The sequence below is a fragment of the Phalacrocorax carbo genome, chromosome 1, assembly GCF_963921805.1.
Source record: "Phalacrocorax carbo chromosome 1, bPhaCar2.1, whole genome shotgun sequence".
NCBI lineage: Eukaryota > Metazoa > Chordata > Aves > Suliformes > Phalacrocoracidae > Phalacrocorax > Phalacrocorax carbo.
Window position 1 is genome coordinate 217,618,788 of NC_087513.1, and position 22,992 is coordinate 217,641,779.

The window sequence follows — 22,992 nt, forward strand, 5'->3', positions numbered from 1 at the left end:
GCATCTCCCCCTCCTCTTCCTCGGCATCCCCACCTGCTGCCCTGGGGCAGGACACGCATCCGAGGCCTCACTGCAGCACCAGCCCCCCACAGCGGAGTTTTCTCTCTTTCCTTTTTATTCTCTTCCAGCAGCAACGCCTGTCATTACAGCATTCCTCCCCCTGCCGTGGGCCCCCCGCCAGCCCCGGGGTGGCTCCCATGCTCCCCCAAAGCCCAGCCTTGGGGGTGGAAGCAGCCTCTCCCTCCCCACACCAGCCTTGCCACAACTTTACCGGGGCCGCTGTGCCTCTGCCAGCGTGGCCGGCGCTCCTGCGCAGGCTCGTTCCCTGCCCAACTCCTGCCCACACGCCTCGCCGTGGCACAACCAGCTCCGCCAGCACAGGCGGCAGCTCACCCGACGGGGCAGGCAGGGCTCCGCTCCTGCGCCTCCAACAGCCGCAGCAACGCGGGGGTTTGTCCGTCCTCCGCTGCCCTCGCGGCCCTACCCGACGCGGTGGGATGGGGACGGGGCGCCCGGCCACCCTGGCTGCTCCCCGCAGGTGCTGGCGTGCCGCGCCACCTCCGCCGCGCCGAAGGGCTGCTGGCAGATGGGGCAGGACACCCAGGCGGCGGGGGATGCCTCCGCCAGCGGGGAGGAAGGCCAGGCTGCGGCGGGGTCTTCCTCCCCGCAGCGGGAGGCGTGCACGGGGAGGAGATCCAGGCTGAAGCGGCCTGTGGAAAGGGGGGAGGTGACACGGTTGTCCCGGGCTCTCTGGTGTCGGGGTGAACTCACATGCTCCCCAAAGGCTCCTGTGACACCCTGTGATGTCCCCCCTCTGCCTGTCACTGGGCCGGGGCACCTCACACAAGCGGGAGCCAACATCCCAGCTATGGAGCTCCTGCTGCTTCTCCCTGAAAAACCAGGGCTCAACGCACAGTGGAGCTGGCGGCAGCCGCTGCTGTCCCTTTCTGCCACCATCCCCTCGCCCCTCACAGCCCCTCAAACCCAGCCGCCTCCAGTCAGAGCCCACCTCCACGCCCTGGCAGCTCCACAGCCGCTCTCCGGCGGCACAGGGCAGCTCACCCTGAGCACCACCCCACTACCAGACGGGACAGCGGGGCCGGGATGCACCCCAGCTCCCAGGGATGGAGCCTCCCCCACCTCTCCCACCACCCCTTCACCTCTCAGTCTGGGCAGGGAGCACCACTGAGCTAAGGGGACTCATCTGACAGGCCAGTGGACAGATGGATGGACAGAAGCATGTCCTGCTCCCACTCAGGCCGTTTCAGGCCAGAGGACACCCCGCCACACACCCACCTGAGCAGATGGGGCAGACGCCCGTCTCCCCATGACCACTGTCCCCTCCACTGTCACCCCTCCTGGCCCGTCTCTCTCGGTGGCTGCGGGCTCTGGCTCTTCCTCCCGACCTGGACTGCCTTGAGGCGGCTGGCAGAGACCTGCAGAGGCATTGCAGGAGGGGTTTGTAAGCTCAGGGCTTGCTCCACTGCATCCTGCCCACCCGAAGGAGCAAGGGAACAGCCCCAGGCAGGGACCGGATCCGGCACCACACCAAAAGGGAGGAGGGAGCCACGCACCGGCTGCCCTGCGGGCGCGGGCAAGGAGCTGGCTGGGGAACACTCGGAGCAGAGCAGTCACCGAGGTGAGGGCAGGAGAAACACGGTGACCCGAGGGATTACCTGGGAGCGCTCTGCCTGCCGTCCGGCTGCCTGCGGGCTCTCGTGCGGGCTGTGGGCGCATCCTGCGCGCACCCTGGGGAACAGCGGAGAAGGAATGAAGAGTCCTGCCCTCCACCATGTGGTGCCAGATCTCCTGGCGGAAGGGGCCAGGTGAGAACGGAACCAGTGACATTCACGGGTAGCTGCCTGGCTGCGGGCGCTAAATGGCTCACAGGAGGCTCCTGAGTGAGCTGTGGGATTTACCATCGTGCTCCTCTCACACCAGCAAGGAGGGTGACTTGTCCTGAGGAAGGCCACCCTGGCCAGGGCATGGGGCAGGGGAAACAGGGCCCCTCCGGGCACGGGGCGTGCCCTGGCAGCTGTGGATCACCCCAGCCTGCCCCAGGTAGGGTCCCTCCAGCCATGGGCAGAGCCGTCAGCAGGACAAGATCCCTTGGGATGGTTTTGGGGAGGGTGTGTACCGGCTGGATAAAGGCTCTCGCTGCACTGCAACGTGCCCTACGCCAGCCACGGGCAGCTCTGGCTCACCTGGCACCGCAGGGCCTCCTGGCTTCTCAGCTGGCGGCTCCAGGTCATTCCCCGGGGCACTTGTGCCAGCTCTGGGCCTCAGCGCCCGGCTCCGCGCCGCCGATAACACCATCTGGGCCGGGCGGCTGAGGCGGGCTGGGCTCCAGGAGCCCGGCTCCAGCTGCTGCAGGCGGCTCTTCAGCTGCTCCTCCTCCCTCGAGCTCCTGCAGACAGAGAGACCCTCAGCCCTGCGGGGAGGCGAGAGCAGGCAGGTGGGAGCAGGGGCTCCAGGCTGGCTGTGCAGGGAGGGGACGGAGATGGACCAGACCAGGCTACTTACGAGCGCGGTTCTGGAAAGAAAGTTCGGCAAAAGGCAGGGCTGGAGCGCCAGGGGCCGTCCGCAGGCTCAGCATCCTCCTGCGGAATCAAGGGAATGCCTCGGGGGATGGAGACTGGCACTCCATGACCCCCAACCCGGGTGCAGTCCCCCAGGTCAGCCAGGCGAGGGTCCACGTGCTCTCCACAAGGCATGAGCGGAGGGGAAGACCCATCGCCGCTCCCTCCCGGCGCATTGCCAGGGCGAGGAGCACGTGGAGGCGTGAGGGGCACCTACCGGGCCTTGCTGCGAGGGCGGGGGCGGCAGGGCGTGCTCGGGGTCCAGTGGCGTGCGCACACGGAGGAAGGACAGCCCGAACTGGCTGTGCTTGCTGAAGGGCTGGCTGCAGGTGAGCCGCAGGCGGTCCCACTTCTGCCCCACCGCCAGCGCCAGGAAGTCGGCTGCAGGGGTCAGCAGTTGGGGTGGAGTAGACACACTGGGGACTGCTGTCCCAGCACCGCTCCCACCTCTGCCACTGTTCCCCCTCCAGGACCAGGACACGGTGACAACAGGGGGATTACAGGCACGGGAGAGAGGCCAGGGCAGGGGAGCAGAGCTGGTATGACACTCCTGCGGCTGCACAGCGAACAGGACAGCTGCGATCCCTGGGCTCCCCGTCCCCTTGCACCCTCCGGAGCCAGCCCCACCCGACCACCAGCCCCCAGCCCCATCCCACCGCCAGCCCCCAGCCCCATCCCACCGCCAGCCCCCAGTCCCCCAGCCCTGCCCTGGGCCTCTTCCCTTTGCATCAGGCGATCTCTACCTTCCTTAAACATCCGAACCCCGCAGCGGTTCTGGTCCAGCTTCGAGTCAGCCGGCGTCATCAGCGCGACGCTGGGCACCAGGGTGAGGTAGGGCTGGTCCAGCGGCCATGAGGAACGTCCCACCTCGATCTGGAGGAAGGCGCAGCCGCAGTTGCCTGCGTTAAGGCAGGAGGGATGTGAGGCTCAGGGCGGTTGACCCTGTCTGGGGCACAGCCCTGCCGGAGCCGGTGGTGGGGGGACACACCAACATCCACATAGCCGATGGGACTGGCTCTCTCCAGCTGCAGCTCCACTCTCAGCTGCCTGCTGCGGTCCTGGGGGCAGCTGAGCCAAGGACGCAGGCCATCCTCACGCAGCAAGTTCTCCACTGGGTATTTGGGGTCCTGCACGTGACAGCAGAGACGTGGTGTCACGCACCAGCTCCTTCCCCAGCCACCTTCCCCTTCACCTCGCTCCTGGCGCAGCGGAGAAGCGGGGGGCTCTCTGGCAACCCGCAGAAATAGCACTTGGCTTTTTGAGAGAGGAAGAATTGCGTGTAATTTGTGTCTTTCAGCACTAATTTGTGCCCAAGAAGGAAAACTGTGGTGCTGTACCCACTCATGCCTCCTACCAAGGCCCCCCGCCTCTTCAGAGACCTCAGCAGCTCAGAGAGAAACCTCAGGCTCTGCAAACCTCCCACCCAGTGCCCCCCAAGGAAACGCCCCGGAGACCTGTGAGGAGAAGGACACGATGTAGCTGATTTTAACTGGAGCCATCTGGGATCCCCTGGGGACAACCCTCTGCAGGGACCAAGCTTCCTTTCGGATCCCTTCAGCGCCTGGTGGGGAGAGAGGGCAGGTCTGTGATGGGTTCGAGCACCTCCCAGCGGGGAAAAGCTGGTGCTCCGGCTCCAACCAAGCCTCTGCCCCCCCGCTGCCGTGGCACAGCTCACCCCACTTTTTCAAAGGATGCAAAGTGGGGGGGCACTGGGGCAGCCATTCCATTAGACCCCCTTGACTCCTACCTCACCGTACAGCCCCCTCTGCCTCACCCCACAGCCCCTCAGCAGTCACGCTGGGTCACCCGAGACCCCCAGCGCCATCCCACCACCCCTCAGCCTTCTTTTGCCACAGCAGTAACCCCTCCAAGTGACTCACAACCCCCCAGCCCCATTCAGCCACCCCAGTGCCCCCTGTCCTTCCCCACGACTCCCTCAGCCCCTCCAGCTCCACCTACCCGGTGGAGAGGAGAGCTCAGACCCCCCACCCGACCTCCCCAGATTCATTCTGCCATCCCAGTAGCCCCTCGCCCTGCCCCACAGCCCCCCAGTCCTGCCCCACAGCCCCCTCACCCCTTTCAACCCCCCAGTACCCCCTAGTCCTGCCCCCCCAATTCGCCTCCCCATTCAATCCCTCAGTACCCCCTAGTCCTGCCCCACAGCGCCCCTCCCCATTCACCCCCCAGTCCTGCCACCCAGCCCCACCATTCGCCCCTCCAGTGCCCCCCACCCCGCCGCACCGATCCCGAAGCCGCCGCCTGAATCTCCCGCCCAAACCCGTCTGACCTCTGACCCCCGACCCCGCGGCCCGCTCCCCGCCCCTCCCCTGGGGAAGCTGAAGGGAGGACTTCAGCCCCGCCCCGCCGGCCCCGGCCTGGCCCCACACACCGGGCCCGGCCCCCACACACCGGCCCCGGCCTGGCCCCACACACCGGGCCCGGCCTGGCCCCACACACACCGGGCCCGGCCTGGCCCCACACACACCGGGCTCGGCCCCTCCACACCGGGCCAGCCCGGGGCTCCGCCGCGGTGCCTGACGGGACACGTAGTCCTCCAGCAGCGCCGCGTCACCGCCCCGCGCGGAGAGCTCTAAGGGACCGTCTGCCATGTGCGGTGCCTCCGAACGAGCGTGAGCAGACAGGGGGAGCCGGCGGAGGCGGCGGGGAGTCGGAGAAGGCGGCGGCCCCGGGCCGATGAGGCGGAGGCCTCGGGGCATTGAAGCGGTGGCCTCGGGGCGTTGAAGAGGCCAGTGTAACCGTTCCCGCCGGCGGGGACTGTGCGTCCCGCTCCGGAATTGAAAACGGCTGATGATCCCTGGCCGTGACAGCTGGCCTCTTCCTCCTGCCTGCAGTGGGACCTCTGACAGCTGTCCCACCCCTACTCTGTTCTGACTGGTCACTGGGGCAGCGTTGCCCCCCAGCGATTGGCCAGAGGTGCAGTGGTGCGGCCCGTGATTGGCGGGCGGCGGCGGAAGGAGCTGGCCGCCGGGGCCGGGGGGGACACAAGATGGCGGCGGTGCTGGAGGTGGAGGTTGGCGGCCCCGCCGAGCGCGATGTGGAGGAGGTACCGGGGGCGGGCGGGGGCCTGCGCCGAGTGGGGGCGGGGGGGCGTCGGGGACGCTGGGAGCCTGTAGGGCTTCGGGGTAAGTGGTTGTGAGGGGCGGGTTTAGGGCTGGGGGGGTGGGGGGACATGGGGGGTCCCGGGGCCAGGGGAACATTGGGGTTCCTGGTGACAGGGCGACGCTGGGGGGTTTCCTGGGGAAGCAGGGGGACATTTTGGGGTCCCGGGGAGTGAGGGTGCTGCGAGCTTCTGAGGGTCCCCGGGTCTAGGGGGACATTGGGGGTCCCGGGAGGGCAAGGGGGTGCTGGGAGCTTCTGAGGGTCCCTGGGGTGGGGCAGGGGGATGTGGGGGTCCCTGGGGCAGGAGGTTGCTGGGGGACCCTGGATATAGGGGGACATTGCGGGCCCCTGGATTTAGAGGAACATGGGTTGTCCCGCGGGCAGGGGGGTGCTGGGAGCTTCTGAGTGTCCCTGAGTCTGGGGTACATTAGGGGTCCTGGGGGGGCAGGAGGACGTTGGGTGTTCTTGGGGTGGGAGGAGGGTGCTGGGAGCTTCTGAGCATCCCTCGGTTTAGGGGGAGATTGGGGGTCCGAGGGGCAGGGAGATATTGAGGGTCTCGAGGACAGGGAAACACAGGATCCCTGGCCTAGGGGGCCTTTGGGTTCTTGCTGGTGACGTGCAGTGGGTCTGCAGGGCCGTGGGAGAAGGGGCTGTGGGGGGATATGGGGTCCCCGTGGCTCTCGGAGGCCCTGGGTAGGGGGTGAGAAGGGGCCACTGGGGTGGGTGGCTCCTGGGGGTGAGGGGCTGGGTGTGGATGGGGGCATTGCCTGGAGGCGGCTGGTGGGGCTACGGGGAGCACAGGGGAGGAGGGCAGCGGTGGAACAGCCCTTAGGCTCTGTGGTGGTTTGGGCACGGGGGTATTTGCACACTGAGGTGCCGGGGGACAAGCTCTGCCGAAGGACTCTACACCCCTGAAATGGCTAAAGTGCCCATTTCCAGATGGGGTCCCCAAAGCTGAAGAGGGGCCCTGCAAACACCGTTTGGCACCTGCAAAGCTTTTCTGCTGTTAATTCATTCCCCAGCTGTAAAACTCACTGCTGGAAAAGCTGTGCGGGACTGGGGGGAGTTTGCATTTTGGGGAACACGGGAACATGTGGGGCTGCTCGGGGTGCCCTTGGGTGCCGGCGGCATGGGTGTGTTCCCTCCTGGCAGCGACTCCTGCCTGTCACCTTGCTGCCGCGCTGTGCGAACGTCCACGCTGAGATAATTAGTAGCCCTCGTTGCTCTTGGGGAATTGAAGCCGTGTGAGGTAGAGGGCTTTAATCGAAGCTCCCGCTGTTCCCACGTGGGTGTTCAAGCGTTCCTGGAGATGAAAAATTAGAAAGCTGAAGAAAAAATTTTAAAAATCTGCTCGGAAAGCTGGAATCAGGAGCTTCCCGAAGGGGAGCAGTGGCATGGGGACACACACAAGATGGTCATCTGGTGCAGTCGGGGGACTTTCAGTGCTTTTCCTCAAGAACTGGTAGTTTGGCTTAAAACTTCTCAGGTGCTGAAGGTTGGTTTTGGGAAGTTTACTGGCAGGGTCAAGCACAGAGCTTCCCTTGTGTACGGCTGAGCTGTGCGACCGAGGTGAGACCCTCTGCCTGAAGCACGGTGAGAGCTTGTGCATCGTCCCCGCACTGGGTGTTGCTGCTGAAGAGAGGGTATGGTGGGGCGGCATTGCTGCATGTTATATTTTAAGATACTCGCTGATGGCTTTCTGTACAAGAGAGGTGTTCTTCCAGGCAGGTTTGAAGAAGCCCAAGGTATACGTGTGCATGCTGGGACCGAGGTGACCTAGCCCCTCTCTGAACAAACAAGCCTGGCATCTTCCTGCAAACCTCCTCTGCCCTGATAAATGAGACTTAAAGCAAGCTAGTTAAGCAAACAGTAAACTGTTGCACTCCTGAGCACCTTAGTTCAGCGTCAGCAGCAGATGGGAAACCTCTTCCCTGTAAAAACATGAGAGACCTGAAGTCTTTGACCCTCAAAAGTGAAATTTCTGGTTTTTAGTGTGTCAGGAAACAGCTTTTGGGTCTGGCTGAGAGGGGCAGAGGGGGTGTCACGAGGAGGCAGCTCATAAGGAGGCGCACGCAGGGCCATGCTTAACCCCGTGTCATGATTCCACAAAATCCATGTCCGTCCTATGCGCTGTCCTGAGATCTTGGCAGCTCTTTGGGTTAACGGTGGGGCTGGCACGGTGGAGGTCTGGAAGTGGTTTAACATTTCGCTTGGTGCAGCCATGCGTGTGGGGTGAACGCTGAGCATCATGTGGCTTTGGCTCTGCCTGATTGTAACTCGGGCTGCCCTCAAAAGTTTCATTTCATTATCAAGGCGTTTGACCACCTGGGGCCTTTCTCCTCCCCACCGGTTGTTACTGCGCTGTTTTATGAGCAGAGGAAATGAGGCATTGAGATTCCAAAATTCCCCTGGTCTCTCACTGAAGAGCCTGCCTCTTCAACATCTGCCTCGGGTGAACAGCCGGACTCTTGGTGCTCTTGAGATATATCTTCAATTATTTCAGGTGGTTCCTCATGGGTGATGTGAAACAAGTCCTGAGTCTGGGGCTGTGGGAAAGGTGAGATCAGGTCCCGGGTGTCCTGGATCCTCAGCTCCTGTGCCTCTGCCCGGTGCTGTGCGTAGCAGATGCTGGATGCCGTTAGTTTTGGCGGACAAAATACCGCAGAGCCGCCCAACACGAGCTGTAGGTGGAACAGAAACTAGCAGCTGCTTATTCTACATCCTCAAGACATTCTCCCTACCTTCCTCCCAGATTTAGAGGGTGAGGAGATGACAGCCGGCTCGCAGCAGGGCGGTTGGGTCGTGTGACTGGAGATCCTCCTGCCTCCCTGCTTCGGGATGGTGAGAAACAGGTGGTTATGGGTTTTGTATTGCAGGTGACCGCAGCCTTTGTGTTTTCCTGGAGGGAGGTAATTCCTTTGGCTGTCCCAGTGATGGGAATTGCAGGTTTGTGGTGGCTTTGGGGTCTTAGCCCCTGCTGGAAACTGGGGAGTGGCATGAGCTTCTTCCAAAGGCCATGACGCTGTGTCCGCGGAGAGAGTTAGACTTTAGTCCTAGATAGCCAATTTCTCATCACCCAGAGGGGGTTGGGGTTTTTGAGAGGTTCATGAGTTGTGGAGGAGACAGAGGGCAGAAGATACCCTTAATTCCTTATTTTTTTAAATAAATGTTGTCCTAAGAGCTGTGGCTGGTCGCATGCAGCGTGTCCTGCGCTGGTGTCAGAGGAGGCTGCTGCAGGAACGGGTTGGTGCTTGAGGCTCAGTAGAGCATATCTTCAGATAGTCAGTCGTCCTCGTGGTTCTCATCTAACCCCTCTCCTCTCTAGGCTGGTAAAGGGATATTTAAGAGCAGAGGCTCTTCAGCCTGGCTGATGGGGATAGAAAAGGACCCAAAAACTGGGTGTTGAAGTGAGTCAAACCCAAACTAGAAACAGAGTGAACGCTTAACAGTGAGAGCAGGTGCTTCCTGGTGTCACCCCTCACGCTTGGATTCACCATTGCTGTTTGGTTTTTAGAACCAGAACTAGATCCCTTTGCTAAGAGAGCATGCAGATCAAGAAGGGGTTAAGTGGAAAGTCCAGTGTGGGGTGGCTGCTCTGCCAAGTCTTGTCTGACAGTCACCAGATCACTCCTGCTCTGCCTGAACCTCCCGTCTGCCACGTCCCGGCCCTCCCTTAATAAAGTTAATCCTGGAGCTTTAAGCTCCGGGGGATCTGGTGACGCTCAGTCCCTGTAACTGGGGGAAGATTGTGTCCAACGCTGCAGTTCCTGCGCCTGCGAGGACAGATCAGATGGCGGTTGCTGTTGGCTTTGGAGGAAAAAATGGCATTTTTCTCCATTTTCATTCTCCTCTGTGAAATGCCGGTGGGATTCCCTCAGGGATTGGGGCTGAGAAGGACACACAAGCTCGCCGGGGGATAGACCTGCGCCAGAGCTGGGCCAACAGGCACGTGGGCTTTCTCAGCTTCTCCCGCTTGCAGCGACCTGAGGATATTTTTAAAACTACTATTTTTTACTGTTTATTTGAGCTGCTCTTCCGACTACGACTTGTGTAGCAGACTTTTTGAAGGGAAAGCAGTGACCGAACCAATTAATCTGGATGTGGATGCTCGAGGAACAGAAGAGCTCGGGGGATTTGGGCGATCTGAGCGCACTTCTCGGAGCCAGCGTCAGATCGTCACCACCTACACGCGGTTTCCTACGCAAGCCAGCAAGCTCGAACAGGGATTTTCATATATCTATTTTTTGCATCTCTCTAAGTACCGAAGCGCTTCTCGAAGGCCTCGGGGACTGAATCTCTCACAGGTGTTGCTCTAGGGCGAAGCGCAGCAGATGTGTGACGGCGTGCAGACGGATTGCTGCCAGGCGGGCGTCTCCCTGCCTCCTCACCCCAGGGTATAATTAAGCTCCGCAGAGGAAGCGATGCATCCACACGTCCTCGGCCGAGGCTGGGTGCGATTGGAGGTGCTGGCTCCAAAACACCTCTTTGGGGAAAGGCCCCGAGGGATCTGCCATGCGTCACAGGGGTAAAGGTTGAAGCCGGAGGTTCCGTACCTGGTGATCAGAGTCCAGGGCGAGGTGGAGCACGTTCCCGTGTACACGTCTCCAGTGCGTGCAGGAAAGCACGATAACAAAGTCCTTGCTCTGACTTGTTTTTGACCTCTCTTCTTATGGCCCCAGGCCTGTGTGCTGGTAAACATCGGGCGCAGGTCATTCAGGGCGGCCGGAAGGGGTTGTGTGTCGTACCAAGGAAAGGTGACATGAAGCCGGAGATGTGGGATTTCGTTTGCTGCATCCTCAGTGCTGTGTGTCAGGGTTTGGGCTGGCACGGGGACGAGCGCTGCCCGGCCAGCGAGGCCCTGCAGGGACATGGGCGGTGCTGGAGGCCTCTCATGTGAAGATATAAAGCTCCAAGAGAAAGCCAAAATGCAATGTCGAAGGTCCCCCCCACCCCTCAGTCCAAATGCCTTGTGGTGAGAGCTTTCACACCAAATCTCACTGGGGAAACTCAGGGATTCTGTGAGACTCGGCCTCTGGGTGAGGTTTGGGTGCTGCTCGCTTGCAAGCTGAGAAGGTTAGCGCAGAGTCGTGGTTCTGCGGGATGAGGGGAAGCTTTTAAATCACTTAAATCCGGTTCCTTCTGTCCCCTAAACCTGTCACATGGAGCGTGTCCTTAACACCCTCCGTCCAGCCTGGCAGTTTCAGCTGGCGATAAGCACGGATTGCTTTCGTCACTAATAACAGCAACTCCTGTTGCTCTCAGTCGCTCCAGTCGGGCAAAAACTTTGCTGCCTGTAACGCTTGGGAAGAACTTCCAGACACGTCAGCAAAGCAAGTCCTAAATTCTTTTTCCTCAATTCTTTCTGAGATTTTCTTCTGGCGACAGTTTGGTGCTGGTGTGCAGGCGCCACCCCGTGTCCTGCAGACTGGTGGGGTTTTGGGCTCGCGTCTCCCTCCTCTTCCTGGCATGTGCTGGGATCGCTCCAGGACTCTGCAGCCCTCCCCTGGAGGGTCGAAGGACGGCCTGGGCTGTGGTGTCACCATGGGCATGTTGAGGGTTTGGTGTTTAAAGCTTCTGAATCCAGGGTTTTCCTTCTTCAGGTTCTCAAAGAGCAACCCCAGGGGTCTCGCGGGGTGGCTTTGCAGCTGACTCCGGCACTGCTGCCGGCACTGGTGGGGTCTCACCGGGAGATGAAGGAGCCGGGTGCTGTGTCAGTGTCACTTGTAGCGAACAGGCAGCGTAGACACAGCACGGCCTCGCTTGTGTGGGGCAGAACCCAGCATCCATGCTGTTTGGGGGGGATGAAGTAAATAACTTATCTGCTCAAGGCTGGTACTGCTGCTCCCAGACTTCAGCGGCTGATTTCTTTGGTGGTTTTGTTTCTTTTTCTTTCTCCAGGTCGATCTTTCGCACTTGTCCCCAGAGGAGAGATGGAGGTGAGTCTGTGTTGTGAGGTGAAACGATGCTACAGCTTGAGTGAGCTCCTGCTCCCGACCGGAGCTACCAGCAGCCCAGCCCGTGTTCGCAGCGGGAAGGGACAGGGTCAGCCTTCCCTGCGCAGCATTATTTGTTAGGAGGAAGTGTGAACTCTCCTGAAAGGCAACACTAATGGTTTTCTTTTAAACTGCCTGCTAGTTATTCCTCTTTTTCCTTAGCCAAACCAATTTGTGATGCTTGTTGGAAAGCAAGGTAAGGCTGGTCTTCTCCCAGTATTAATTTACAAAGGACAGCTTAAGGTCATAGACTTTGGCATATTTGTTGGGTTTGGATTTTTTTTTTCTCCCCCTAACTTGAACTGTCCTGTCAGCTTAAGACCAAGGTGTAGGGGTGTTACAGGTCTTAACTCTGCCTTCTTTTTTGCTCAGACAGCACAAGCTGTGAAGAAACCCCAGGTGTCTGCAGAGCATCAGCCTGGAAATCACTTGTTCCAGGATGCAAATAGGGTGGCCCAGGGCAGAGGGGATGATTTGCTGGGGTCTGGGGGTTCAGCCGGCTGCACATCGTGCACCCCCCCCAGCCCATCCAGCCTTTCCCATGCTGGGCGAGAGGGAGGATGGTCCCGGTGCGTCTGAAACGGGGCTGAGGGTTTGGTAGTGAGAGTTAGCGCACGCTCGTGGTGTCAGACAGCTGCGCAGGTGATGCTGTGGCACCGGTGAGCTGCCGGGTGCGTTACGTGAAACGTGGGCCCCGCGTTCGTTAGTTCAGGTACGTCAGGACGCGTTATCTCTGCTGCGTTCGCACCAGGATGGGCTGGATGGCAGTCTGGGCTTTCACCGTTTCAAAACGAGCTGAGAGAAGCCTTTTGTCCGTTCGCCTCTGATTGCCAGACAGCACGCGTCTCCTCGGCACTCCTTCGTGGTGTCTCTCGGTCTGCTCTTCCTGGCTTCCCCAGCGCCGAGGTGTCTGGCAGCCCCGCCACGCTGTTAGCGTGCGGTCTGTGCCCGCGTGCTCTTCAGCCGCCTTTTCCCTCTTGTTGCAGGGTGGAGCACGCACGGATGCACGCCAAGCACCGCGGTCACGAGGCCATGCATGCCGAAATGGTCCTCATCCTTATCGCCACGCTGGTGGTGGCACAGCTCCTGCTGGTTCAGTGGAAACAGAGGCACCCTCGCTCCTACAATGTAAGTGTCTCCCACGCACGCGTTTTGTCTCCGAGGCTGAGCGATGCTGTCCTTTAGCTGATGAGTATGTTCCTGTTTTTCTCTTCTTGGCTGGTGTTGAGATACCCTCGTCTTCCCAACGGTGTACGAGGATTCTAGCTAGGGATGAGGATGGACACACCTGGAGGCAATAAGTTTCTGTTATAAGTGAAGCCAATAACTCAGTTTTACATAGTGCTTTGACACCAGGTGATGGGCTGTCGTCCCTCAAGTATTGCCCTTAGGGTGAGACAAAGGGAAGCTGCGTTTTCTGGGTGCTTCCTCAGCAGCGATGGGAGCTTGTTGCTGCTGGGACCCTGGGTTTGACAGTTCCTGCAGCAGTGCTGCCGCTTGCGGCTCCCCCGGCTTGTCAGGGACTGCTGTTTTACCTAAGATGACCTCACTCTGACTTCCTTATCGTAATTAATGTTTCCAGGCAATACCCGTAACTCTCTGTGACCTTTAAACCAAATCTGTTTGCCTGTGCCCTCTGGCAGCACCACACGAGCTCAGCTGCACGGCTGTAGATCCCCTTTGGGAATGGGCAAGTCTGCAACCTCCTGCTGTGCCTGTCTCCTTGTTTAATACTTGTCCGAGGCGCCTGTGGTTGCAGCGTTCAGGACCCTGGCAAGGCAGAGGTTTATAGAGCCACCTTACAACAACTAGTTAGGTGGATCATCTCCTCTACCATCCTCTGGCAAGGTTTCCTCTCTTTCCCTCCAGCTCCAGTCCTCTTCTACTAAAGGAGGCCTGGCTGCTGCCTCTGACTCCCTCAGTGAGGCTCTGAGCCTGTTCTCTGGGTGCCACAGACCAAACCTCCTGACCAAACCTCCACAGACCAAACCTTCTGAGTTCCCTGGTGCTGTTCAGGGCCCTTTGATGCAGGCAGGAGAATGGCTGCCAGGACTGGCAGGGTGTGTTGCATGTCTGATGAGCAGAGAACCAGCTCAAAATGCCTTTCCTCTGTTTTGCCAGATGGTGACCCTCTTCCAGATGTGGGTAGTGCCTCTGTATTTCACAATCAAGCTGTACTGGTGGCGGTTCCTGGTAATCTGGGTGCTCTTCTCAGCGGTCACAGCTTTTGTCACCTTCAGGGCGACTCGAAAACCTCTGGTACAGACAACGCCCAGGTTAGTACATGTGTTCCTGAGAGAACTCCTCAGCCCTGGGGTAACCACTGCGAGAAGCTCTTTCCAGTTTCAATGCCACAACTCATTGTCTTAAATTTTGCGCCCCGGGGGTGTGCAGTCGCTGCCCGCCTCGGCCGCTGTGAAGCAGTAACCGGCTGCCGGCATCCAGCCTGACGCGTGTGGCACCCGAGTGGGTGGTGGAGAGGCAGATACCGCGTGGGCTGGGGCCTCGCCAAGGGCTTTCCCGGCATGAAGCACCCTTGTTTACGGCCACTGGAGATCCCAGGGTTTCTAGTTCAGAAATTCAGACTGAGCTGCCCTGGCTGTGGTGAATCTGTAGCTTGAATTAGAAATTTAGAGCTCTCTTGCCTGTGCGTACGGGTAGGCGAAGCGTCTGCAAACAGCACCATCTAGGTTTAAAGAGTAAAACTCTTCAGGCGCTCAGTGCGGTTTCATTCAGGAAAAATAAAATAGTTAAAGTCTTGTTTTAATTCTTTACAGGCTGGTTTATAAATGGTTTTTACTAATATACAAGATCAGCTATGCCACTGGAATCGTAGGGTACATGGCTGTGATGTTCACGCTTTTTGGTCTTAACTTATTATTCAGGTGAGTGAATCTCTCTGGTCCCTCTCCTGGGGCGGGGGATGTAACGCACCGCGTGGAATAAGGCATTGGCTATGACTCTGGAAAAGGTGTTCTCTTAGCAGTCTGATTAACGGGGCCAAAATGACTCTTGGGGTGTCCTCTCCCTGCTGGGAGGGTGGCGGGAAAGGTGCTGGTACCTGAACTGGTCAGGGTCGCTGGAGAGCCCTGCTTCCAGCTCGGTCGTGTCGGCAGCTCCTCCAGCTCTGCGCCTCTCCAGCCTGGGGGCAGCAGCAGGATTTCCTTTGCTACCCTGATAAAGAGGTACCCGCAACAAGCAGCCAGCCCAGAGGTGGTGGCGGAGGACCCTAGCCCCAGCCATCTTCCTGTTCGGAGAGGTTGATCCCTCCTCTGGAATATGAGGAGACCTGGCTGCTGCCTGCAGAGATGTGACAGGGTTAACTGGGGGCTTACTGGGAGCTAATCTGATGAATGAGATAGTTGGAGATCGCTGCAGTTGCCCCTTCCAGAGGCTGGTGAGGGCGATGGGCAGTGGGTGTTGGAAAGCCAGGGTGTTACACCCGCACCTCCCTTCACATGCTGCTTGTTGACAACCGAGGTGAAGCGTCCCCAAAGGGGGGGCTGGGGTTGTGCTGGGCAGGCACCCCGAAGACCTCCGTGGGTGATGCTTCCCAGTGATGTGCGTCCGCTGCCATGGTGGGCCGCTCTGGCGACAGAGTTAGTGCCACGGGCTGTGCCAGCACGCTGGCTTTGTGCCCCTGCAGCCCCTCCCCCAAAAAAGCTCTTCATGTCATTTGGGCTCTTCTGTTGTAGAATCAAACCAGAAGACGCGATGGACTTTGGGATCTCCCTCCTCTTCTATGGTCTTTACTACGGGGTGCTGGAGCGGGACTTTGCCGAGATGTGTGCGGATTACATGGCCTCGACGATCGGGGTGAGTTAACGCCGTGCCGTCCCCCAGGCGAGAGTCCTGCCCTGTTAGGGGGGGCCTGAAATGCATCAGTCGCAGCAGCAGCTTTTGCCTCCCCAAAACGGGAAAGTGCATCAAACTCCTCCCTTGGGGAAGGGCTCCCTGAGGCTGCTGCCTTCCTCGCTGTGCCCACCTCCGTGGTGCCTGGGCTGGGAGGTTTCTGACCTAACTACAGTTGCTCTGAGATCCTTCCGTAAGAGCAAAGCATCTGCAGGTGTTCCCTTGCCCCCAGAAGCACCAGAAATGAGGAGTGGAAGGACCTGTCCAGCTGCTCTAGACTCCTGACAAATTATTTCCTCTACCTGGACCTTTAAAACCTCCAGTGCCAAAGAGTGCTCCTGTTTCTGGGTCCGTGCTGTGGATGCGTTCCCTCCTGACATCCCTGGGGATGGAGGGCATGTTCCTGCGTGCCTCCAAGCCTAAAATCTGTAGCCCACTCAGCTAGTACCAAAAAACCCCACTCCACCAAAAAATAAGTGACCTAGGACACCAGTGGAGTAGGTCATGTTGCTTCTTTGCAGCAGCTCTTTAGGGTCTTGGATTTTGTGTTTCCTCTCTGAGCTTGCTGCTGCTGCCCCTTGGAGGTGCTGCCTGGCAGGACTGGGGAGCCCCAGCCCCTCACTGGCCACCTCCCACTTGTACTGGGACACGTTGGCAGAGCTCGGGGCTCCCCCAGGGCAGGCAGTGGGCACCAGGACAGGCCTGCAGCAGCCCAGGCGCTCCCCTGGGGTCCGGCCTGGCTGCAGGGCTGCTGGGAGGATGCTGCCACCAGCTGGCACTGCAGCCCGAGGGCTCCATCAGATGCTCGGAGGGAAGCCATGCTGGCGCTCTGCCTGAGACGTGTTTTGCTAGTGATACTAAACTAGGAGGAGTTGTGGACTCCCTCTAGGGTAGAGAGGCCTTACAGTGAGATCTGGATAAGCTAGAGAGGTAATCAGCAGCTGTATGAAATTTAACAAGAGCAAGTGCTGGATTCTCCACCTGGGACATGGTAATCCTGGTTATACATACAAACGGGGGGGGCAAGAGGCTGGGGAGCAGTCCCATGGAAAGAGATCACAGAATCCCAGGCTGGTGGGGGCTGGAAGGGCCTCTGGAGCTCACCCTGTCCCACCCCTGCTGGAGCAGGCACCCCCAGAGCAGGGGCACAGGGCCGCGTCCAGGCGGGGTGTGAATGTCTCCAGGGAAGGGACCCCACAGCCTCTCTGGGCAGCCTGTGCCCCTGCTCTGGCACCCGCACAGCAAAGGGGTTTCTCCTCATGTTCAGGGGGAACTTCCCGTGTTCCAGCTTGTGCCCGTGGCCCCTTGGCCTGGCGTTGGGCACCGCTGAAAAGAGCCCGGCCCCATCCCCCTGACACCCACCCTTCAGATATTGATAAGCACTGATGAGATCCCCCCTCAGCCTTCTCTTCTCCAGGCTGAACAAGCCCAGGTCTCTCAGCCTTTCCTCCCAAGGGAGATGCTCCAGCCCCTGATCATCCTGGCAGCTCTGCGCTGGCCTTGCTCCAGCAGCTCCCTGCCCTTCTTGACCTGGGGGGCCCAGAACTGGCCGCAGCCCTGCAGATGTGGCCTCACTGGGGCAGAGCAGAGGGGGAGGAGAACCTCCCTCTCCCTGCTGGCCCACGCCTTTCCATGCACCCCAGGACACTGCTGGCCCCCTTGGCCCCAAGGGCCCGGTGCTGGCTCAGGGTCACCTCGCTGCCCCCCAGCACCCCCAGGGCCTCTCAGCAGAGCCGCTCTCCAGCAGGTCCCCCCCAGCCTGTGCTGGTGCGGGGGGCTGTTCCTCCCCAGGGGCAGGGCCTGGCACTGGCTCTTGCTGAATTCCCCGAGGTTCCCCTGGGCCCAGCTCTCCAGCCTGGCCAGGACTCGCTGGATGCCAGCACAGCCTTCGGGTGCATCAGCCGCCCCTCCCAGCTTGGGACCATCAGCGAACTTGCCGAGGTTACGCTCTGTCCCATCATCCAGGTCACTGATGAATGTGTTGACCAGGCCTGGCCCCAGCACAGACCCCTGGGGAACACCGCTAGTGACAGGCCTCCAGCCAGACTCTGCCCCATTGATCATGACCCTCTGAGTTCTGTTGCTGAGCCAGTTATCAACATCAGCTGCAGATCTGGGGCTCTGGGTTGATGGCAAGTTGAAGAGGAGCCAGCAGCACGCCCTGGCAGCCCAAAGGGCTGCGTGTGTCCTGGGACGCATCGAGTGCAGTGAGCTGGTCAAGGGAGGTGATTGTCCCACTCTGCACTGCCCTGCTGCGGCCCCACCTCGAGTCCTGGGTGCAGTTTGAGGTGCCTCAGTACAAGGCAGGCATCAAACCATGAGAGGGTGCCCGGAGGAGGGCGACTGAGATGGTGAAGGATCTCGAGGGTGAGACTGACGGGTGCTGAGGTCACTTGGCTTGTTCAGCCTGGGGAAGAGCAGGCTGAGGGGTGCCCCCATCGCAGCCTACACCTTGCTCAGGGGGTGTAGCGGACAGGGAGGTGCTGATCTCCTCTCTGGTGACCAGCGATAGGACGTGAGGAAATGGGATGAAGCTGTGTCAGGGGGAGTTCAGGCTGGACTCTAGGGAAAGGTCCCTCACTGAGAGGGTGGCCAGTCCCTGGGATGGGCTCCCTGGGGCAGTGGTCACGGCACCAAGCCTCTTAGAGTTCAAGGAGCACCTGGGTGATGCTTTTAGCCATATGATTTAGCGTTAGGCAGTCCTATGAGGAGCCTGGAGTTGGACTCAATGATCCTCATGGGTCCGTTCCACTGTGAGATATTCTATGCTTCCACTTCTCCCAGCCTGTCCCTGGGAGCCGGGGCAGGGCACGCGTGACCCGGGGCTTGTGGCTGTCCCTGGAGCATGTGGGACCAGAGCTGCATGCGGGGAGACCCCGCTGCGTGCCCGCACCCTCCTGCGTGCCGCGTCAGGCCGGTGCTGAGCCGACAGGCTTGGTAAATGGTGGGGGGTGGCTGCTCTGCGCTCGCTCCTCCACCGGCCGAGCTTCAGGGACGTGCGGGGCTGGAGGCTTGGGTTGTATTTGCTGGCTCGGGCAGCATTCGATTGCCAGCCCAAGGTTGTCATCTTGGGTCAAAGCTGTGACCTCCAGCTTGTCCCGCTCTCACCCGCAGCCTCTGCCCTCGCTGCCGGGCATGGGTGCACCGGCCCCGGCCAGCGGCCAACAGCTCAGCCAGCCGTCGGGGAGCGAAGCGGGGTGGTCCCCAGCATGGGGAGGGGGCACACGGGGATGGCAGAGGGGCTGGGGTGTGGTGGGGCACTGCGTCACTGAGCACCTCCCTGTCCTGTTGTAGTTGTTTCCCGCAGCTGGACCTGTAACAAGGTTTTTAAGCCCAAAAGGCCGAGGCTGGACTCCTCGGGCGCTGACCCCAGCCCTCCTTAAAGCTTAGCCGCCCCGACGCGGGCGTGGGACGTGTGCCCTCCCGCTGTCACCGCTCTCCCTCTGCTCTGCCCTCGCTCAGTTCTACAGCGCCTCGGGGATGCCCACCAAGCACCTCTCCGACAGCGTCTGCGCCGTCTGTGGCCAGCAGATCTTCGTGGACGTCAACGAGGAGGGGATCATCGAGAACACCTACCGCCTCTCCTGCAACCACGTGTATCCTTCTCCTCCGGAGCCAGCCCCTCGCCTCGCCGGCTCCCCGCCGGGGCTGGTGGTGCCGAGCTCCTGTCCCGGGGCTTCCCCCACCTGGGGTGAAGAAATGTCTGTCCTGGGACTTGGGGCCATTCTGCTGATTTTGCACATGATCCTTGCCTGTGTCACAGCTGACTTGTCATCGAAAGAAAGTCCTGCGTGTTCCTGAAATCACTTCCTTGCCGCCTCCGTGTGCGTTACAAGTGGTTGTTTGCTCTTCCTTCCCCTCCCCAGCTCTGCCTGCTCCTCTGGGGCTGCCGTGGAGCTGCACCTCACTTTCCACCTGCTTTTGCCAAATCTGCTGGCACCTCTCTGCCCGGTGCTTGCCGCTGTGTCAGCTCTGGCGGCGTGAGGTAGGGGGGCACCTCCAGCCCCCCTGGTCCAGTGTGGTCGGTTGGCTCCAGCTGCAGCCTGGCTGCTTCCTCCTTCCCCAAAGCGCCTCTGGCTGCGCACGAGGTTTCTGGTGCCCTGGAATTGCTCAGCTCTCCCCGTCAGCTGATTGATACGCAGTCGGTTTGGAAACTGGAAGTCCTGGTCATGGCTCAGCCCCAGCAGGGGATGGAGCAGGGGTTTTTCTGGCAGTGACTCAGCAGTGGAGATGGGATGTCCTCTGGCACCGCCTGCATTACTGGCTGCGAGGTGGTTTCCAAACTGGGCCTGAGCAAAGGTCATGCCAGCAAAACTCATTGCCTATATTTATGCTCTATAAACTGGCTGGTGGGGTTTACGCTGGCCTGGCCCCAGCAACCGACCCTGTGTGGGGCCCGGGGCTGTGTGTCGCCCACCCTGCGGCAGCTCCGGGTGGGGGTTTGTCGGAGGAGTCAGTGCTTCTGGCAGCCTGGATCGGCGCCTGCACGCTCCAGGGCCAAGGAGAGAGCGGCTCCCGCTGCTGCCCTCCGGCATTAACCCTTGGTTTGAGCAGCAGAGGCATTACTTGGGGGAGTTTGTTTGCTCAGTGACACCCTCGTGCGTGGCAGGGTCCCCCGTCACAGCGAGCGGCCTCACCTCACCCCAGGGCTATGCCGTGGGGCCCCGGCTGCGGCCACCTCATCTTTCCGTGTGCCTTTGGGCTGTGCTTGGGTTGGGCAAATCCTCATGACCCGTCTGCCGTGACGCAGCGTAGCTGGCACCTGGAAGTCGGGCCCTGGGGAGAAACTCCTTAAAGCTGTTGTTGAAGCCTGTGTGGGAGCCTTGTGTAATGCACGCAGGCAAGTTTGCAGAGCTCTCCTGGGCTGTACAAACCTTCCCAGTGCTCAAACTGCCAGTGTTTTTCAGCCAGACACATCCCTGCCAGTCCTCTGGCTCTCACCCTCATATCAAGGAGCTTCCCTGCACGCCAACGTCAGTGTAGCCTGGCTCTGGTGTCAGTGTGTGCCGGGCTACGCGTGCGCTGGCGGCGTCAGTGAAAGGTTTGTGTTTCATCAGTGCCCGGCGCGTTGGTCGTAGCCCATGTGATGCCTCCCGCCATCCTGGGAGCCCCTTCCTCTGTCCCTGGAAGGTGCTGCACCTTCTAGGAAAGGACCACGGTTGTGCAACGCAGCCGTCCTTGCACAGTGTGGATGTTTCCTGTCCCTCCCGTGCCGTGGCGATGACTTTCTTAACCATGATGGTTTCCTCTACGCTTGGTTGTGTGTGTGTGTGTGTGTGTGTGTCCCCCTCCAGCCTGAGGCAGTTCCCCTTAACGTGCTGCTCCCCAGGTTTCATGAGTTCTGCATCCGTGGCTGGTGCATCGTCGGGAAGAAGCAGACGTGTCCGTACTGCAAAGAGAAGGTGGATCTCAAGAGGATGTTCAGTAACCCGTATCCTTTCTCCTCATGGGACCCAGCGCCTCGCAAAGGGGAGGAGTGGGTAGAGCACAGGAGGGCTTCGGCGCCGTGCCTGGGAGCTGCTGGCTGCTCATTTGGGCTCGCCTGGTGCCCCGGGCAGGTCCCTGCCAGCCCGCATCGATGGTGGAGACCCTGCAAAACCCACCCCTGAGCTGGGCATGTCGCCTGGTAGGGAGCGATGGGAATGTCAGGGTACCTGGGTGCTGAACCCCCAGGTGCTGGGTTTGCTCTCTGTGGGTGCCCCAGCTCGGTGGCTGGGCGTGTCCATCCCACGGGAGGAGGAGGTGGTGAAGCCGGGTCCCCCCTGGCTGCACCCTGGACCCTCCCTGTTGAGGCGCAGCCCAGGTGAGCTTGGCCTGAGGCCCATGTTGGGGCTCTGTCCCCCCAGCCCCTGCGGGGTGGCAGCTTTGGGGGTCTCCTGGGTGGGCCACACTCCTCTTGCCCCTCTCCCCGTGGCTCTTTAACTCCTTCCCACCCAGCTGGGAGAGGCCTCACGTCATGTACGGGCAGCTGCTGGACTGGCTGCGCTACCTGGTGGCCTGGCAGCCGGTGATCATCGGACTGGTCCAGGGCATCAACTACATCCTGGGGCTGGAGTAAGGGCAGGCGCTGGGGAGCCGTGCAGCCACGAGAGGACGCGTGCCCAGGGCAGGGGACAGCGGCCGGCTGGGGACGCCGGCTTTTCTCCGTCACCTCTCAGGACCTCGGTCGCCCCCGAGGACGGCGTCAGGGGGCCGAGGGAGGACTCTGCCCTGGGGTCCCCCCGCCCCGCTAGGGCTGGGGGAGTCTTTTTTTTAAAAGCGGTTATTTTAACGAGCGTATTTAAAACTTTCTATTGCAGATGAAGAGACGCTTGTCCCGTTTCCCTCCCCCAGCCCCTCCCCGGCCCTTCACACCAAGCTTTTGGCTTTGGGAGGGCCGTTCTCCATCTCCCTCTCCTGCCGCTCTGCTGGGGGAGGCGACGGAGAGGGCCGAGGCTTTGCCGGCTCCCCACAGCAGCCCTGCCGGCAGCGAGGAAGGGACACGGGGAAGCAGGGTCAGGTTTGGGCCCCTCGGCTGCGTGGGGCTGGAGCCCTGGAAGGGGGGACGGAGGGACACTCAGCCGCCCTGGCACTGAGCGCTGCGGGTTGGACTCTGGGCCGCCAGGTCCCCATCCTGGGGCCGTGGGCGTGCGGGGAGGAACCGAGCCGCTCTCCTGCGCTGTGACGGTGGGCTCTGCCTGCGCCCTGCCTCGGGGAACCCTTTTGTACGCTCCCCTCTTTTCTACGTTCCTCCCCGGCAGCGTTGCCCGGCTGCTGTGGCTTGGGGGCCAGCCAGGGCACGCAGCGGGGCCGCGCCGGTTCCCTGCACCCGTTTCTGTGATGGTGACAGTACGTGGAGAGCAGCCCCAGAGCGGGTTGTCGCTGCCCGGGGCTGGGGGGACGCCTCACTGGGCATTGCTGGTTTTGGCACTGGAATAGCAGGGATGGAGCGAAGGGCTGGGCTGGTGCCGGTGTTTCCCTGCTCCGGCATCGCTCCGCCTCGCCGTGCCGGTGCGTGGAGCCATGCCTCCGTTCCTCTTGCGCAAGGGACATTTTGAGCTCATTTATTGGCAGCGGGTGGGTGACAGCCTGTGACAGCAGCGTGCGGGGGGAAGGTCCCCAACCCCGGGGCTGGCCGGGGCCTTTTGGGGGTGGCAGGGAGCCGGGGGGAGCTCCAGCGTGTCCGCTGAGGGTGGCGGGGTCTGGCAGGAGGATGCAGTGAGGGGACGCGAGGCTCTGTCACCCCATTCGTGGCGCGTGGGGCTGCGCTGCTTCGTGCAGGGGATTCGGGAAGTGGCCGCGGCGGCTCGGCTGCAGGTGCAGCGTGGGCTGCGTCACCCGGCGGGGGAGACCCGGCCTCGTGCCTCGCTGAGTCCTTTTGGTTTTCTTTCGGGTGAAACCACGTCACAATGTTGTGCCAAACACAGAAATAGAATCCTGGAAACGGAGATACGGCCCAGGGTTTTTCT

General features: G+C 60.9%; 2 protein-coding genes across 6 annotated transcripts; one reads left to right on the top strand and one right to left on the bottom strand.

Annotated features, from left to right (window-relative positions):
• Nucleotides 1–185: 185 nt before the first annotated feature.
• On the bottom strand, nucleotides 186–5,007 carry XNDC1N (XRCC1 N-terminal domain containing 1, N-terminal like). 5 transcript variants are annotated; one of them, XM_064441622.1, is made up of 10 exons: nucleotides 4,969–5,007; nucleotides 4,034–4,140; nucleotides 3,568–3,706; nucleotides 3,323–3,478; nucleotides 2,797–2,960; nucleotides 2,524–2,600; nucleotides 2,205–2,407; nucleotides 1,677–1,749; nucleotides 1,297–1,436; nucleotides 186–710 (listed from the first exon to the last, which is right to left on the bottom strand). In XM_064441622.1, the coding sequence occupies exons 2-10, from the start codon at nucleotides 4,076–4,078 to the stop codon at nucleotides 481–483; spliced, it is 1,227 nt and encodes a 408-aa protein (XP_064297692.1). In that variant the 5' UTR covers nucleotides 4,079–4,140; nucleotides 4,969–5,007; the 3' UTR covers nucleotides 186–480. The 5 variants fall into 5 exon arrangements, with proteins under 5 accessions (XP_064297692.1, XP_064297696.1, XP_064297694.1 ...); XM_064441626.1 differs by lacking the exon at nucleotides 4,969–5,007 and adding an exon at nucleotides 4,821–4,859; XM_064441624.1 differs by lacking the exon at nucleotides 4,969–5,007 and adding an exon at nucleotides 4,255–4,433.
• Nucleotides 5,008–5,535: 528 nt separating this feature from the next.
• RNF121 (ring finger protein 121) lies at nucleotides 5,536–22,971 on the top strand. The gene is made up of 9 exons (XM_064441628.1): nucleotides 5,536–5,643; nucleotides 11,598–11,635; nucleotides 12,679–12,820; nucleotides 13,814–13,968; nucleotides 14,470–14,577; nucleotides 15,388–15,508; nucleotides 19,007–19,140; nucleotides 20,874–20,975; nucleotides 21,482–22,971. Exons 1-9 carry the CDS (start codon nucleotides 5,587–5,589, stop codon nucleotides 21,600–21,602), a joined length of 978 nt encoding a protein of 325 aa, XP_064297698.1. The 5' UTR covers nucleotides 5,536–5,586; the 3' UTR covers nucleotides 21,603–22,971.
• The last annotated feature ends 21 nt before the right edge of the window (nucleotides 22,972–22,992 follow it).